Genomic DNA, 18,456 nt, shown 5'->3' on the forward strand with positions numbered 1-18,456 from the left:
AATTTAGTTCTGTTTGTTTTTGTCCATGCCTTTTATCCAAATAATTCCCTATAATTACAAAAGATATAGTTATCTTATACTCTTGTGTCAATAGATGTATAATGTTATTGGGTGGGCATCATGTCTGTTGTCAGTACATTAGAATGTAATGAAGTGGGGCATCATATCTGGTGTCAGTGCATGCACAAACTAAATGGGTGGGGCGTCATGTCTGGTGTCAGTACATGTTTAATGTAAATGAGGGTGGGGGCTTCATGCTTGGTGTCTGTACATGTATTATATACATGGGCGAGAGGTGGGGGGGGGGGGGGTCACGTCGGCCGTCAGTACATGTATAATATAAATGGGTGGAGCATCATGTCTGGTGTGAGTACATGTATAGTGTAAATGCGGGTGTTATGTCCGGTGTAAGTACATGTGTAATGTAAATGGGTGGGGTGTCATGTCTGGTGTCTGTACATGAATAATGTAATTGGGTTGGGCTTCATGTCGGTTGTCAATAGATGTATAGTATAAGGGGGGTGGGGCATCATGTCTGGTGTGAGTACATGTATTATGTAAATGGGGGTGTTATGTCTGGTGTCAGTACATGTTTAATGTAAATGCCTAGGCATCATGTCTGGTGTGAGTGCATGTATAAAGTAAATGGTTCGTGCATCATGCCTGATGTGAGTACATGTTTAATGTAAATTCGTGGGCATCATGTCTGGTGTGAGTACATGTATAAAGTAAATGGTTTGGGCATCATCATGTCTGATGTCAGTACATGTTTAATGTAAATGCGTGGGCATCACGTTTGATGTCCGTACATGTGTAACGTAAATGTGTGGGGCATCAAGACGGATGTCAGTACATGTTCACTGTAAATGCGGGGGCATCATGTCTTGTGTCAGTACATGTGTAATGTAAATGGGTGGGGCATCAAGACGTATGTCTTTTGGCATTTCAGAGAGGCAGTACTATTAACAATAGGGTGGGTCTGGACTGCTACCAGGAGACATCGTCGTTATATGACAGAAATAAATGTTGACAGGGACATTAAACCCCAATCAAACAAAAGAAGGACTCGTATCCTTGTTTAGAAATTTTACAGCAAAGGGATAGCAAACATCGTGGTATTCTTGGGTACAGCGTAAAACACCAATCAAATAAATACATAAATAAATATCGTTTATTTTCATTCATAACAGAAAGGAAACAATTATGGACAGGAATGAGATCGAATAACGATTGTGCCTATAAAATTATCTTTACTACTCAGTTTATTTTGGGTTAATTATTTTTGACAAAATAACCTAGATATTTCTTGTTTTTCTTCCATTTGCAATACATATTATTAGTGTGGTAACTACCTCAAATGCTTTCTGGACTTGTTTAGTTTAACCAGAACAGTATTCCAAATGAACGTCTAATAAATATCTGTGTGAAGTTCAAAACTTGGATTGCTGTGAGGGAAGCTAGGTACTTTGCTGCAATGGTGATTACTCTCCTACTAGGGGTAAATATAGTAGGTAACTTGATTCTAGATAACGGATAATTTCTACACTAAAGATTTTGGACGATGGCCATTGTTATATTAACAGGATTTTCTCTTACTTCTGATATTTTGTTATGTTAACTTTGCAGGTTACTTCAGCTTGTGCTGTTTGCTGTAATTATATGATTACTGGATTGTATGATGGAAGTGTATACTGTATATTAATTTTTTTAGGAACGGAACAGACAGTCTTTCCAAAAATCATATATTCCACGGAATCGCCTGTGAATGCAATGGAAGGAGATGACATCACTTTGGAATGCATTGGAACAGACTAGTATGTACTAATTTGCGCTTAAAATATTTACATGCGAATTGAAGGCAAGGGGCGGGGGTTGAAGTCCTACAGTTATTGAATATGTTTAAATATTTCCCATACACCAAGGCAGGTATAATTATCAGTGAAACCTATGTGATTTAAAGATAACTTTTATCGGTCTCGCAACAAATTGCCCCATATTTGCTCGGTTTGTGCTGTATTGCTTTTTTCACCAGAATTTTACACACGTTGGAAATCTGGCAACATACTGAACTCACGTCAAACATACAGATTGTTTGAACCCTTTAGTTGTAATCATGAATATCGTCTAACTTCCTCGAAAACTTAATGGCCACATCAATTTCACATTTTAATTGCGGTAAGGATCATGTGTTACATACATTACAAAATCCGTTTCCATAAAGATGGCACAGATTGGATCTGTCACCGCAACACATACAGTATGACACATATTTCCTTCGTTCTACGGTTAAGCCACCAAACATTTGACATAGCTGTCAATTTTGTCTCTCTTTCCAATAAAGGAATAAAACGATACAAAACAATATCAGCCAAAAGTTTATATAACTGTTAGACAACCGCAATATTGCTACTTCTTTAATGAAGGACTAATTTAATATTGAATATGAGTTTTCCCAAACAAGTCCGGAACAATAATTCTGTTTAAGATATATCTAGTCGTTGAAGTTGAGATGCCAACACAACATTCGATTCTATATGGTACAAGTTCTGAATATGGTGATAAAATCCTGTCTAGAATCGTCTCGTCGTACCAGGCCTGTATGATCAGTTTGCCGATGCTTGGTTAACAAGAAAACAGTATGTAGGCTTATATAAGTTAAGATTTATACGTCTCGTTTTTGTTAGTATCACGTGGTACCACGATGGCGAGAAAATGGAAGCAAGCGATGTGTACGGACAGTCACTACAGCTAAAAAATATTACTGAGGAACAGGCTGTGATATATACATGCAAATTAGGCGACACAGAAGAAAAGAATATTACCGTCAACGTTAAAAGTAAGTATCTTGCAGGTTGTATCATGCGCTGTGATGCCAACTGGCTGAAATCATAGATGATCCTGTGTTGGAGCATATTTCATGGATATATTAGTCTAGATCAGCCTTGACCTTGGCCTGTGTATCAGCGTATTTTGTCCTCTACCCTGGAAAGGGCACACTTGAGTGTGTGGTCAGCACTCAAAAAAATAATCTGTTAATTTTAACAGAAAATCTAGAATGTATTGGGATATTATAACACAGTATTCTCCCATATTCAACATAATATTGTGTTAATCTAATAGCATCTCAATCTTGAAAAAATAGAATATGTGCATGTGTTATATTTAACAGAATAATCTGCTGCAATAGCAGAATACATTTTGTAATCTCTCAGACAACAGACAGTCTGTTAAATTTAACAAATTATTTTTTGGAGTGTCATACTACTTCTCTTGTCTCCCATTTTTGACCAGTATGAGTCTCCGGTAACCGAAGTTCATCTGGGGCTTTGACATGGTATTGATTACAAAGCACTACGTTCGCATGCTTTAAAAACTGAAGTGGTGAATTTATCATGTGATGATAGAATAGATTGTCAGACTACATCGTGATATTATGAAGAACGCAATATCCTGTTTTGCCACCAACAGTATTCTGTTGGAATAACAGAATAAACGGGTATTCTCCATCAACTAAACATAATTACACAACATAAAGTTTTACACATATAGGCATCAAACTATGGAACCGCCTCCTTATCCATGTGAAAGAAACCCCTTCTCTGTCAAGCTTTCATTCACGCTACTTAAAATCACAGTTAAAGTCAGTTAACAAATGAAATGTACATACCTATTGTTACGACCCAAACTGTCTGTATTATAAAGAGATGGCTTGTTCCAAATACACGACAGTTTAGCCGCACAAAAAAGTAACCAAAACCAGCAGATTTTATTTTTCAACAATTTATTAGGTTTTACAAGAACAGATAACAAGACTTATACAAATACTAAAGTACTTAAGTTTAACAAGAAAGGATAGCAACATCTATACAAATACTAAAGTACTTACATGTATTTAGATGTATTATTATTATCGTGCAAAGTCTTTCATAAGGCTATGTCCCTGTAACACGCTTGCACACATGTGCATTGTTCACACCAAACAGGGGATGGGAAAGGGGCCATCTCCCACTCATTTGATTTGTTTCTTTGTACAAGTGTGTAGGATGTTCCAGCCAGCAGCCGGGTAGGAAGGGGTCGATAATGGCCCGTCTCCCACTACCTTACTTCTGCTGGTTGGGACAATTGTAGTGACAGCACTAATGGTTGTGTTGTTGTTTTTTGTGGGTATGAATGTATATATCTTCTCTTTTTATACTACATGGTGCTTTATCATGTTTTATATATATTGATGTATATTTTGATTGGACTCTGAAGTACATGAGTCCTATATATTTGTTGTCTCTGTGATTGCCTTGGGGAAGAACAGTTTCGTTGTAAATTGACCAAGCTACCTTCGATAAATAAAGACATTATTATTATTATTATATTCTTTTAATGTTACAGATAGGTTTTTAGAGTGTGTCGCCTTATATTTGCTTTTAACAAATGAGCCTTCTCAACTTTCTACATCTTTGTATTTAGACATTTTGGTATATTAGTATATATTAGACTTTGGTATATTTTATAGGCTATCCCAAATTTACGGAAAAGCCAGAAAGGCTTACAAAGACCGTTGGTGAAGATGCAGTTTTTAAGTGCATGTTGAACACAGAGAATTACACGGTGCAGTGGTTCGGCAACTGGAAGCCTTTGCCAGGTAAATTATTTCTCACGGTTTGTTATCACCAACTTTATAGGCTACAACGAGTTAACATCGGGTAGTGGTAAATAATTGGAGTTTCGAGTGTACGCTCTTTTATTGTAAGGTACCATGTGACCTCTCAAAAATGTTAGGCCACTAATCTTGATTACATTTACTATAGCATGAAGGGAAGCGGCGTCATTTGTTTATCCTGTGAGTTCAAGTCCAGCTCATGCTGGCTTCCTCTCCGGCCGTAAGTGGGAAGGTTTGTCAGCAACCTGCAGATGGTCGTGGGTTTCCCCCGGGCTCTGTCCGTTTTCCTCCCACCATAAAGCTGGCCGGCGTCGTATAAGTGAAATATTCTTGAGTACGGCGTAAAACATCAATGAAATAAATAAATGCATAAATAAATTTGTTTTTCCAGAACATGGTGAAGCCGGTGATCGGTTAATTCATTCAACAAAAGTTACCTAACATTTTTGGCAAGTCACATGATAGAGAAGGACTATTTTTACCTTCAGAGGCAAAAACATTAAAATTCGAATCTCCTAATATACTTTTTCTTAGTGGTGTTGCGTGATCTAAAATATGTATACAGATTAAATATATAGACAAACTTATATACATTAATGTGTTACTGATAATAATCAGATCGTAATTTATTGTAGCATCTGAGAGGTATGTATTGGACAATGCGAACACCACGTTGACAATTCACAATGTATCCAAGGCAGATACTCAGACGATAAGCTGCACTGCCACAGTGGGAAACTTCAGCATCAGTGCAGAAGGCAGCCTTACCGTGTATGGTATGTACAGTCTGCCAAGTGGCTATAGAAAACCGACTACACCTTAATAATAGACAAACTGGTTTTAAAGGTTTTGTTTGTCATAGTCCGTAAAAGCTATGGCATAGACAAGCCGGTAATGAATGTGTGGTGTTTGGTATTTATTCTGGGGTAATATGACAGGCTATAAGCCTATACAGTTCAAAGTACATCTTGAGATAAATGATATAAACAAGAGACGGTGTTAACACAACGGATGAACCCATCGCATTCCATGTCTAACCACCGCTTCTCGCGACAACGTTACTTTTCATTTCATTCCCAGTGAAAACAATTGTGACAGTATGACGCCACAGAAAGACTGAACATTTGTAACCACTGTGTGGGACATTCAGTTGACCTATTTGCAAAAAAAAAAAAAAAATGCTTATGGTTGGTCAATTGCGTGTTTTTGATTGACATTTCGGAAAGGTCTGTAGAATCACTGTAAATGAAACTACATGCTTTTCATTCTAGGAAACTAACAGCTGGACAAGGCATGCAGTTGTATATTTTGTCATGCATTTGATTTGGATTCGCACTGTACCTTCCAAAGAGATAATGGATACGGTATTGATTGTCTTTGAGAGCTCAGAAAACTGGAAATTTTTTTCTGTTAGGCTAAGGATGATTACTGTACATGCTCAGTATATGTTTTTATGTGCCTTAGATTTGTAGAAACACCTGTGTATAGTGCTGTTGATATTTATTTTTATGTACATTTTATATGAACATATGTAATGTTTTGAACATTCTTTGTTATTTTCTAAAAGTTATAATGATTAAGAAGTCTACAGATCCATAATTTAAGGGTTTCCTGGTGTTAGATATCTATTTTCGACCATATCTTTTTTTTTTTTACACTATTACATAGGGCAACGATGAAAGGCTCAAAAGGGTCCTTATTAAACTGCGAATGTAAACAACATACATAGAATTACTAAGGAAAGGTATTCAAAAAAGAGGGTATGCGCTATTATAAAGGAAATAAATTAAGTTAGGCAAAAAAAAATGAAAAGGAAACGTTTTACTCTAATGCATACTTTCCGTCAATTTTTCAGAAATAATGTCATCGTATGAACGCTTAGCGACCCCCCCCCCTCCACACCACCACCAACACACATGCCCACCCCTCTCTGCCCTAACAGATCTTGTTTTGACAGTTAGTACTACTTAATTTCCGGACTGGGACATTAAGAAAACTGTCGTTTAAATTCATTTGTACGCCCCAGGAAAATAGATGGATAGCTTTTGGTGTACATTTATCTGATAGGACACATCCTAAAACGCATATTAGAAAATAACGGCCAAACTCTGCATGTATCTTTTAAGACTGACCTAACTATGTGCAATGACTTGGATAAAACATGCAGATTTCTTTTAATTTATCACCGGAAAACCTACTCGGATATAAAAGACTTCTTTTGTGAGACAAGATAAGTACTTAACAGCTCTGAGCATGTCGTTGTCTTACAATCAGACAGAATTAGATGTATATTTTCTCCATATGTTTGCGTATTCTGTGTATTGTTAGGTTTATTATGATGGGTTGGTTGTTAACACAAATACTGAATCGTGCACAGATCTTCATATTTTCTGCCAAATGTTACTTACGCATACCTTTAATTTAGTGCCTTATGTGGGAAGGTCTGTCAGCAACCTGCGGAAAGTCGTGAGTTTTCACTCGGCTTTTGCCCGGTTTCCTCCCACTATAATGCTGGCGACCATCATATAAGTGAAAACCCAATCAAATAAATAAATAAATCAGTCAAATTAGTGTTATGAGCTTCTCTATTTGTAGATCCATTAAGGATAACAAGTCCTCCATCGGACAAGGTATTGGGCGATGATGCTGTGGAATTCTGTGTCGAAGTGGAAACAGACGCCGCAACTTTAAATAAAACCACTTTCACATGGAAGAAAGACAACGCAACACTGGCTAACATAAAACCCGCTATAGAGACGATGATTCTCTCCGTTACGAAGATGAAGAACTGTTTAAAGCTGGAGGGCAGTGACAGGATAATAGGACAATACACATGTTTAGTGTCAGATCGAAGGAGGAGCAAATCTGCATCTGCCAATCTTTTCGCACCAGAGACAAGTAAGATATAAAGGCGCTATAATAAATTTTTAAATTTCAAACTGTATTGTTATATGACTTAAGGCTAACACTTAACTCCAGAAAACAAAAGAAAGAAAAAACATTACTTATATGACGGTGAATAGGTTCATGATTGTAGGAAACCAAATAAAGCTCGAAGGATACAATCTCTGATTCCCAACTACCCGACAAGCCTTTAAAGGCCAAATCAGCGTGAGCTGGGTTGACAACAAGGGCTCCGGAAATCGTAAATGAATTTTCGTCAAATGTCCATTTCGGCCAGTTTGATGCAGTTCACATTCCACCCCCACCCCCTGTCCGGATTTAGGCATGAAGGAGTTGTGTCCCATAAAATAAGTACTTTGTGTAAAGATTCTTTTGGGGTGGGGGGTGGAGCATAACTTCTTTCGTGGTGAAAACGATAACTTCATGTTTTCATTTCGAAGGCCTCTCTTTACAGATGGTATACACCACATAAATAGGCCTACGATTGGTTTACATGAATTGGAACTAGTGTGGTGGATATCGGGAGCACTTTTTAACAATGATCGTCAGTTCCCGTCCAAATTTGTCATTTATGTGAAAATTAATTTTGATCTTAAATGCATTATTTTGAAATAATGCAAAATATTTTAAAATCGTGCAATGCCATTCGTTGAGTACTGCATACCTCTTATATGTAATGTTTACATGTACAAAAATATCTGGAGTGAGCAGTATACGGAATGATTGAACGCCAGAGTGGTACTGCATACTAATAGTGAAGAGCACTGAACTGTTCTGTCAGGATAATTAACATGATAACATGACAACATGCTAACATGACTAAACACTTCGCGATTTACCGAGGTATGACACATTTCACCTTAATGTCCTGTGCATTTTGTCTCGCATAGGCAGTTTCAACGATGGGTTAAAAGTCTGCCTTGTACCACATCTTTTCCTCTGTATAAATATCTACACATACCCTACATATTACTCGAAAGTATTTTGTTAACACGAGGAACACAACAAGTATTAAGCTGTATCGAGCCTTTCGGCCAAGAACCTGTTAACGCGCAGGCGACAATGTCTAGCTAATTTTCTTTGGTTCATAATCTTGGCAAAACAGGAGATGGATTCCAGCAGCATTACTCACAGACGAGCATCAAGACTAAATCGACAAGGAACACCAATACTCTTGTGATGAGAGATCGATTATTTCACGCTCGTTCATGGTTTAACAAAGAGTTGTAATATGTTCAGTTTTGTAATTATTATGGTTGTATCTTAAGTCATTATATACAACCATTATACATGGTGACGTCAGTATATTTGTCACATGGCTGAGGAACGTTGTCAGTGGCTAGAAAATGTGTGAATATATTCCATATAACTGCATTCCATGGATTATGAATGTCGGCGACGTGTACATTGATTATGAAAGCATTGGATTTAGATGAATCCCACTCGCCAGATGTGCCAGCACCCTTTCTCGTGGCAGCGTAATGTTTCACTCCTTTCTTGATGATAGGTGCAGTCAAAGAGAATAGCTGTTCGGAATCTATCTAAATCTGTGCGTCAAAACAGCCATTTGTATAGCAGGAGACAACCAATAAGGGCGTTCCGGATCAATAATCGCAAGGCAATTCCCAAAACGACCTATAAAACAAACCACCTAAGAATTAAGAAAGTATATAAATTACGAAAATAGAACAGAATCATGCAAAGAGAAGCAGTCAACAGTTTTCAGTAATATAGGAAAGACGCACGGTATGTTCTAGGCCACTGAGTGAAATCGGTATTGAAATCATATACCATGCTAGAACATCAGTTGTCTATAGCAAAATATGATATCACTTGCACTTTGATTGCAACTGTTTATATATAACTGTTCAACACGATGAATATATTGTCGCTAGCCCGGGTTAAGCGGAATTAGACACAATCACGAAGCACGAAGCAGGGCGCCAGAGATTCTGATGCTCTGTCCATATTTACTACAATTGTATTTATTGTAAAACTTAAGAAACTTGGAGTGAAGGCGTTTGCCTGGAACAACCTTGACACACTAGGTTTTGCAGTAATAACTTGTGACGTTGATTGAAATCGTCATCACAACTCGCAGGATCTAATGAATGTTACAAGGCGAAATATGTACACGCCATATGTCAGGACCCTTCGTTATATTAACGTTCAAGTAAGGATAATTTACAACGTCAGAACTATCCCTCTTGTCATAAAGTCTATGAATGAGGAAACCGTTTTGGTCTTTGTACAAATATAGATCCAGATAAGATGTATCATTTAGAGAATCTGTAGTTTCCCTTAAATCCCGCGAAGGTCGGTAAATATCTTTCACAGCCTTTGCTATGTACGGTTTTTTTTATAGCCAACAGATCATCAATACAATACCGTTTAGTGAAAGAGAAAGATCGGGCCTAGTGAGGATTACTCCTTATAGTTTCTGCGTGACTCCTGGTTTTCTGATACGTGTGAAAAAGTGACGTAAAGCGTGTTAGCCAATGAACACTCCGTACTAGCAGAATAGCTTGGCAAACATGACAAATTCGAATTCACTGGAGTCAGTATATGTAACCAATACCGTGACGTAACAAGACAGTATATGTAATCATCACGCGATGCAACAAGTCAGTTTGTGTTGCCATTACCGTGACGTATCAAGTCAATTTATGTAACCATCACCTGAGGTCCTAATAAGTCAGTATATGTCACCATTACCCTGAGGTAACAATCAGTCTGTGTAACCATTATCGTGACGTCGTAGCAAGTCAGTAAATGTAACCATTACCGAGAGGTAACAAGTCACTACATGTAGCAATTATCGTGACGTCCTTTCAAGTCAGTATATGTAACCATCACCCTGAGGTTGTAACAAAGTCAGTACATGTAGACAATACTCTGAGGTCTTAATAAGAGTCAGTATTTGTAACCATTACCCTGAGGTCGTAGCAAGTCAGTATACGTAGCCATTACCGTGACGTTCTATCAGATCAGTACATGTGGGGTTATCGTAGCAAGTCAGTATATGTAACCATTGTATTTATTTATTTATTTATTTGATTGGTGTTTTACGCCGTACTCAAGAATGTTTCACTTATATGGTGGGAGGAAACCGGGCGGAGCCCAGGGGAAACCCCACGACCATCCGCGTTCCTGGCAGACCTCCCGACTTACGGCAGGAGAGGAAGCCAGCATGAGCTGGAGTTGAACCAGCATGAGCTGGAGCGACCGCATTGGTGAGAGGCTGCTGAGTCAATACGCTGCGCTAGCGTGCTAACCAACCGAGCTCCATTGTATCGAATCGTAGCAAGTCAGTATATTGTGTTTATGTAACCATGGATAAATCGTTATTTTTGTTAACCAGTGACCGGTCTGACGTCGGGTGCAATTATTGGAATCGTGGTGGGGTCCATCTTTGCTATCACGTTAGTTGCTGCTATAGTAGGATACGTCTGCTACAAACAGAGCAGAAGCAACCGAAAATGTAAGTTCAATTTAATTAAAAAAGTAAACAAATAATTTTCTATAGGCTTGTCAAGTGTTAAAAGCAATAACTTGAGGGACAGTCCTCTGTTCTTGTGTTTCAAACAAATGTAGAGTGTCAGGAATCAATTCTATATTGGGTCATTTCAATATATTAGTTATTTTAGTATTAAATTAAATGATACAGTCATCTAAGGGTAATACAACAAGCCTATTCCATTGTTTAGCACAAATACTAAATGAATGCGAGTGAGATTGCATGTTTCAAATATGTATTACAATGTGCTAATTGAGAGCAAAATATAAGTATTATTCGGTACGGAAAAATATTTCAAATGTTCTTAATTTCCTGACATTTTTTTTTATTTTAGGGTTAATTGGGGGTATGGCTATCTTTAATAACTGAATTTGTGGTTTTACAATCTTCCGTTGTTTTAATTACCACCTTGTCCGTGAAATCAAGTGGATTTTGTTGTTGTATTGCGAAAAGTGTGATACTTGGGATTGCGACAGTAATGAATTGATTATTTAAGCCATTAAGTAGCACGCAGTTTATCAATGATAAACCTTGATTAAAGTATAGAAATCAGCAATATCCACTTTTCGACTTTTCTTTCATACATTTGATACTCTTCTGCAATCTCAAGTGTTGCTCATACGGTTCGTCGATACTGTTAGCTATGTATTTATTTCCAGATTAACTATCCTGTCGCTAGCTTTAGACTTTTTGTTTGATATCTTATTCTGAAATGTATTGATTATCTTGTTTTGATTGGTTGTGCTTTGTTTTGTTTTAAGATAAGGCCAGTGGATAGGTAAAATTGCATGGTATGAATCTTTGAGCAACTTATAATGGTATAAATTTAAGGCTTAGTTGTTTACTTATATTACCAATGAAAGCTAGTGCGCTTTTGCTTTTAAAATCATCCTACCTTGCCAAGTGATTTCTACAGATCCTGTAGATGTCGCGCTTCATTGCACGGCATGAGCACGTTAGTGGAACCGTTAACAAACTTTCTTATCTGGGTTGTAGTGAAACCGTTAACAAATTTTCTTATCTGGGTTGTAGTGAAACCGTTAACAAACCATGCAATAAATATAACTATAATCAGTATGCAAGGAAACAAATGCCACATGGCTGGTTACATAATAAAATTGATTTTTCAGTTTTATATTGAAAAATGATGTGGTAATGACAACGACAAGGTGATCCATAAGTGAGAATTTTTTATCCGTCAACATTTCGGAGTAAATAATATTTACTCTCACCAGAAATTTCGAAATATTGGGAAGATGTGTACATTTTGGCCATCGATGAACAATATCTTTTCCCATTCAAGGAGTGTAAAACCTAATTGCGCGGTGCAAAATAAATAGGAACGATCCCTTTAACTAAAACAGACTGGAATCACGCTGAACATTATCTGTAAGGTGCACAGTTTTCTGTTACCTTCTTTACATATTGCCTAAGAGCTCAGACCATTTTAGATGTTCTCTGACAAAATAAAAACTCAAACTATTATAATAATTAGTTAATTAGGACACATTTACTTTGACACTCCTAATATGGTGTGCTATGGTGTGTGATCTGCTCAAGGACTGAATAAAAATGACTAACGCAGAAGTAAGATAACAAATAATATTTAGACCGCAGATTTAGCCATTGAGAACGCATATGATTATATTATCTTCATTTATGCCAATTATTTTTCAAAAAGTCGTAAACCGTAATTAATTTTATTTCGTTTCCACAGGGTGACAGTCAACCTCGAAAAGTTTCCTGTGGTTTCGGAAGGTTAAAACATGGAACTAATTCCTTTGGCATATGTTGCACTAAATTCTTTTCTTCATCCATTTCTGTTATTTTCACTACAATAACTCTCATATCTAATATTGCTTATTCCCTTGTATAATCAGAATTTATGCTATTCAGAAACAGCTATTATTAATATATCTTACACGCATACATGTGGTTACAAATTACATAATTACTGTTCAAAAAAATTAAAAAACTTGTTCTCCAGTTATGATCACATATTCGTCCCACAAATCTCTGAAAAACACTGCGAATAATACGATTCTAAAATCGTGTAAATAACAAGCATAATATACATGACTTTTTATATGATATATTCCATGTTGCATGTCATGTAAGCACATAATGTGTTGATCAACCCTGGCTTAAACATCAACATATGCATGCTGGGTTACATCGGCATGACTGTACTGACAGTCCTGTTTATGGGTGTCTAAATATAGCGCATGTGTCTTGATATACAAAAAGTTTTCGTATATTTGTACCAGCTGTGTACTAACATAGTACGCGACTTACGGTATGTCGCGTTACACCAGCGTATAGTTAACATATTTTGGTTACCTAAAATGTGTTTATTTTCTGATTGACAAATCGCTTAGAGATGGCTTTCTAACACCTTAAAACGATGTTTTCAAACGTCGCTGAAATAAACAACATGATTTCTACCTATTTGCCTATACATTTACTGAAAGCCTAACATGTGACTTTCACTCTTTCTCTTTATTTCACTCAATTTTTAACACATGGCAAGAATAATTCTTTACAGCATTCTCTTTGCTATCCTGCCTATGAATTAAATTGGTTAACATCTCTATGTTTATTGACGTGAACGTATTGACTTTCTCAAAACCATACGATAAAAATGTTAAAAGGGCATTATGTTTAGAGATATTTCGTTAAAATAACTGTCTAATGATTTTGCGTGTATCTTCTGTTTTTTTCATATTCCTGATGCAGATGGAATAGAAGGCACCGCCGGGGCGTATAAAAATCCAACGTATGCAAACTAAACAAGAAAGGCTTCCCGTAAAACTACAGCAAAACTACCGACTTAATCTTATCATCAAGTCTTCTCGAAAGGGTGACGGTTCCATTCTTGTGCTATGTTTCTTTCCAAACCTTCAAGTACGGCGATAGAAAGGAAAGCGCCACATTCTATACAGGCCTGATTTCAAATGTATATGGATGTACAGGACGAAATGGAGAATACATGTGCATTTCATGTTGGTACCAGTGAGCTCTAAGGCTTTGTCAGCGTTGTATCGCGCTAATATATTCATATTTCAGATATCATTTTTATACACTAAAGTCTAAATACTATTTTTCCAACCATTTTACTGTCGATTTCATTTATAAGAAATAAGTGAAGAAACGTTCTTAAGAATTTTGATATGTAAACAGGTCATGTCAAACAAAAACAAAACTATTGACATCTCTGAAGTACCGTAAAGACAAAACTATCCAAGGTTTCGTTTCCAAATGGTAAGCAAGCATAATCTGTAAATAGCTGCTGTTACTATCCATGCATGCACATTTTCATTCAAAGAGGCTACTCTGGAGATTGCGTGTAAAAAATAATACTCACCAATCAAATCATAGTCTCTGTTTGCCAAGAAGATCTTAAATTATTTCCTGTCGGAAAATTTCAGTCTCGTACTGTGTATAGTGGTAAAATGATTATAAACTTTGAAAAAGTTATAAAGCTACCGCCGTTAAACCGTATCACGTGTACAGATGAGGATTATCCTTTGCGACAGGTAATTATTTGGTATATCCTAAAGCAACAGCACAAGTTCAGCTGGATTTACGCTGATGGATGTTTTGCCAAACAACAAAACCGGTATAGTCTCTTAAACAGCATCACATTAATATTTTTTTTTTGGCCTCAAGGTAATACGTTTTATCTGTTCAAAACGTATGGTGAAAAAATTGTGAGTATAAAATAGTATCGAAAATATGTTATACATGTATATGCTTAATGATGAACAATTATATAGGCTAACTCCACAAAAACTCACCATTGTTTTAATCATTGCTTATTAGGCAGTGAATTATAAGATACACATATATCCTTATTACATATAGTCTATGCAGTCTAAAAGGCTTAAATCATTATTATTAAAATGTAATAACTTATGGGACTTTTAAATGTAATATCACTATAGAAAATTATGGAACTTAAACATGCTTGAATAACATTTGAAATCCTCTCAAATTGTACATGAGTTTTACCTCTTTCTTTCTGACAGACTTTCCAGGTTAATGAAGATAGAAAGTCTCATGTCTATTCATGTATGTTTTGTATCTCTGGTTTTGTCTACCAGTGTAAGCATATTATTATTTAGGTTATTGAGTGAATACCAGTTGATGGGGACGAGTTCTATAGAGCGAAAAATACAATTTAATAATGCACTTGAGTGTACAATGTACAGGCAATTTACTTCATGAATAGACTCAAATCATACACAAACCTTACCTTAGTGCAAAGATTTGGTAGACAGACCGCTTTAAAATTAGAGACGAAAAATCAGGACTTACATAAGTGTCTTTGTTTTATATCCTTTTTATTCACCTTTTGATCCGGGTTGTTAGGGTTGATTATCATAATCAGCATGGTTCACCCTGAATAGCTATAAAAGTTTCATAGATTGCCTTTACCCGATATTTTAGTGCAATGTGGGTACGACTTGCTACATTTGTTTTTTCATCTGCTGATGAGCATAACTTTAAAAGAATTTCACCGGTATTGCCAAATATCTCCATATGTATATACTGAAAAAAAATCCTTAATAATGTTTTGAAATAAATTCCATAAGACACATTTTTGGAATGTTAAACATATTAAAGAAAATTCTAGAATAACTGGTGAATCTTTCCTCACAGAGTTTAAGGAATACATAATCTAGCTATCTTTGTTTCATGTTTACGGAATATTCCTTAAAAATCCTTTTGAAAAAGATTTATTCCATTAAATGGCCATTCCATCAGATTTATATCCCTTAACATGTTATTGTAAATTCCTTTAAAATATTGGTAAGGAAAGATTCCTTAAAAATACACATTCCTTAAAGTTTAAGGAATATTCCACTCGTGAAATAATCGGGGTATATTCGTTTTTCTTAACATGTTAAGAGCTTCTGCTTGATTACTTTTAAGTGAAGGTGTAAAATAGGTCTTTACTGTTTGTTGTCATATTCATATGTACGTTGAAAAGGTTTTCATTAATTAGAAATAAGATCTTCATAAGTGTATTCTTTTAAGATATTATTGTTCATTTGTATGATATACACAACCGGGAGCCGTTTATAAGCCAGAGGTTCATATTCTGATATATTCTGGCTTGCCTATGCTTTGTGCTAAGTTAAAAGAAAAGACAACACTAGACCCAACATATATTTGTATCGATAAAGTTTTAAGAGCAAACCTTTTCATTTATATGATGTTACATAACTGAAATAATCAAAGTAAACAAAATCGAGCACATTTAGAAAATCAAGAAGGCACCTATTTTACCATTTCGAACGCTATTTTACCATTCAGCCATGCGAATGAGCCTGGGGTACGGTTGATGCGACATCATGTTTCTGGTTTCTTTAACATGAAGCCTTCAATACCTTCATAAGAATTTCAGATTCTAAATTGATTTAAACAGTCACCAAGTTTAGAGTAAACATGTTGAGGCTGTTTAGGTCTGTTTCTACCTATCTTCCAAAACAACCAATGGTAAGGTAAATACTAGCGTGGTATCTTGAAATAAATTGTTCAGTATATATGTATTTAACTGAAGTATTGCATTCATGTGTCTTCTACAAGCGAGATCTTTGGTAGCCTTTTCTGGTAAATGCGAACCATAACCTCAGTCACTATAACTGGCTGATTTTAAACCATAGACGATATAACCATTCCCTTCAATTTGTAAGTATTTTTGGAAGTGTTTTTCAGCTTCAGAAAATGTTGCGCTTCACATTCAATGTCTATAATGGTAGATCCATAAAATATTTAGAATGCCTTAAGATATTTTGATGTTTTATAATAAAAAGTGATTTATTCCCTTTGTCTTCTGTTATTCCATATTTCACTCATTATTTTCTGACGTGATCACTGTAGTTTATTATGAGAAGCCCCCTCTTCAAACTATGATTGGATGGTAGGCCAACGGTAGCCTGACGGTTGTGGTGGTGGGAATGGTGGGGGTGAGTAAAATTGAGGAGGCGGTATAGCGGCGAGAGTACATCAAGATGAGTGAGTATGTGGGAACAGCGCCTCAATATAGTGGGGAACAGCACCTCATTATAGTGGGGAACAGCACCTCATTATAGTGGGGAACAGCACCTCATTATAGTGGGGAACAGCACCTCAGTATAGTGGGGAACAGCGCCTCAATATAGTGGGGAACAGCACCTCAGTATAGTGGGGAACAGCACATCAGCATAGTGGGGAACAGCACCTCAATATAGTGTGAAAATGTGCCTCATTATAGTGGGGAACAGCACCTCAATTTAGCGTGAAAATGTGCCTCATTATAGTGGGGAACAGCACCTCAATATAGTGTGAAAATGTGCCTCATTATAGTGGGGAACAGCACCTCAATATAGTGTGAAAATGTGCCTCATTATAGTGGGGAACAGCACCTCAATATAGTGTGAAAATGTGCCTCATTATAGTGGGGAACAGCACCTCAATATAGTGTGAAAATGTGCCTCATTATAGTGGGGAACAGCACCTCAATATAGTGTGAAAATGTGCCTCATTATAGTGGGGAACAGCACCTCAATATGGAGGAGGGAAGCTCAATATGGTGACACAGTTGGTTTTACTAATTTAAAAAATTTGAATAAAGGCGATTGACGGTAAAGATTTGACTTAAAAGTTTTCCAGTGAAATTCTAGTACATATGCACCTAGGTGAGATACATGTATGCAGGGGTATACCATATGCAAGGTTCTCTCGAATACTGCCATTCATAAATAGACACCTAACAATATCAAACATGATAGTCATCTCTCATTGTCGTTTTTATACATATACAAATCGCGATATGAGAATGGGTAGTCTTCTTTTATTCAAGTGGCATCCATATGCATTGTATACATTGGAGTTTTTTTGTGGATAACTGAACAATTATCTTCCTGCATTGCATTTGTTTACAGCGTGGACAGGAGCGTGCTTCTGCATTTTGTGTCTAGCAATAAATCTGTCCTTAAATGATATAGAGCGTAAACATATCAGTTCGCTTGTGCTAAATGTAATGCATAAAGGGCAAAAAACCGATCCCACCCCGCATAATAATTATGTCGTAAGTGTAAAGTTAAAAAGCGTACATGTATGCGCATAAAATAACCTGTTGATTGAAAGCATAAGGCAACATGCATAACAAATGGCAGAATATACTTAATGAAGTGCAGCAAAGCAGCGACGACTGTGTGATACCTGGCAAATCAGGTATCCTTGGCCCATCAGTATATCAGTATCCAGGTAAGGATAATCGATAATGTCAAAATTGAAACTATCCTGGTTTCGTCTTGCTACAAATACAGGTTCCGATCAAAAATGTGAAAAGTCTGTGCGGAGGTATTCCAAGGTTGCTCCGACCTTTGGGATC

The 18,456-nt window shown here is 36.5% G+C and overlaps 1 protein-coding gene across 5 annotated transcripts; it reads left to right on the top strand.

Moving 5' to 3' along the window:
* Positions 1-1,715: 1,715 nt before the first annotated feature.
* On the top strand, positions 1,716-16,904 carry LOC135470470 (carcinoembryonic antigen-related cell adhesion molecule 5-like). Of its 5 annotated transcripts, none has more exons than XM_064749437.1 (8): positions 1,716-1,814; positions 2,685-2,836; positions 4,508-4,636; positions 5,290-5,430; positions 7,250-7,552; positions 10,920-11,039; positions 11,837-11,866; positions 13,812-16,904. In XM_064749437.1, exons 1-7 carry the CDS (start codon positions 1,771-1,773, stop codon positions 11,851-11,853), a joined length of 906 nt encoding a protein of 301 aa, XP_064605507.1. In that variant the 5' UTR covers positions 1,716-1,770; the 3' UTR covers positions 11,854-11,866; positions 13,812-16,904. The 5 variants fall into 5 exon arrangements, with proteins under 5 accessions (XP_064605507.1, XP_064605508.1, XP_064605509.1 ...); XM_064749438.1 differs by having other exon boundaries at positions 11,837-11,853; XM_064749439.1 differs by lacking the exon at positions 11,837-11,866 and adding an exon at positions 12,793-12,833.
* The last annotated feature ends 1,552 nt before the right edge of the window (positions 16,905-18,456 follow it).

Source organism: Liolophura sinensis, chromosome 7 (assembly GCF_032854445.1).
Source record: "Liolophura sinensis isolate JHLJ2023 chromosome 7, CUHK_Ljap_v2, whole genome shotgun sequence".
Lineage (NCBI taxonomy): Eukaryota > Metazoa > Mollusca > Polyplacophora > Chitonida > Chitonidae > Liolophura > Liolophura sinensis.

Bases quoted from the DNA above. Each gene is read 5' to 3' on its own strand.
- LOC135470470 (XM_064749436.1), top strand. From the start codon at position 1,771: ATGGAAGGAGATGACATCACTTTGGAATGCATTGGAACAGACTA. The intron at 4,637-5,289 runs GTAAATTATTTC...AATTTATTGTAG, and splicing joins CAACTGGAAGCCTTTGCCAG to CATCTGAGAGGTATGTATTG. The intron at 11,040-13,811 runs GTAAGTTCAATT...TTCCTGATGCAG, and splicing joins GAGCAGAAGCAACCGAAAAT to ATGGAATAGAAGGCACCGCC.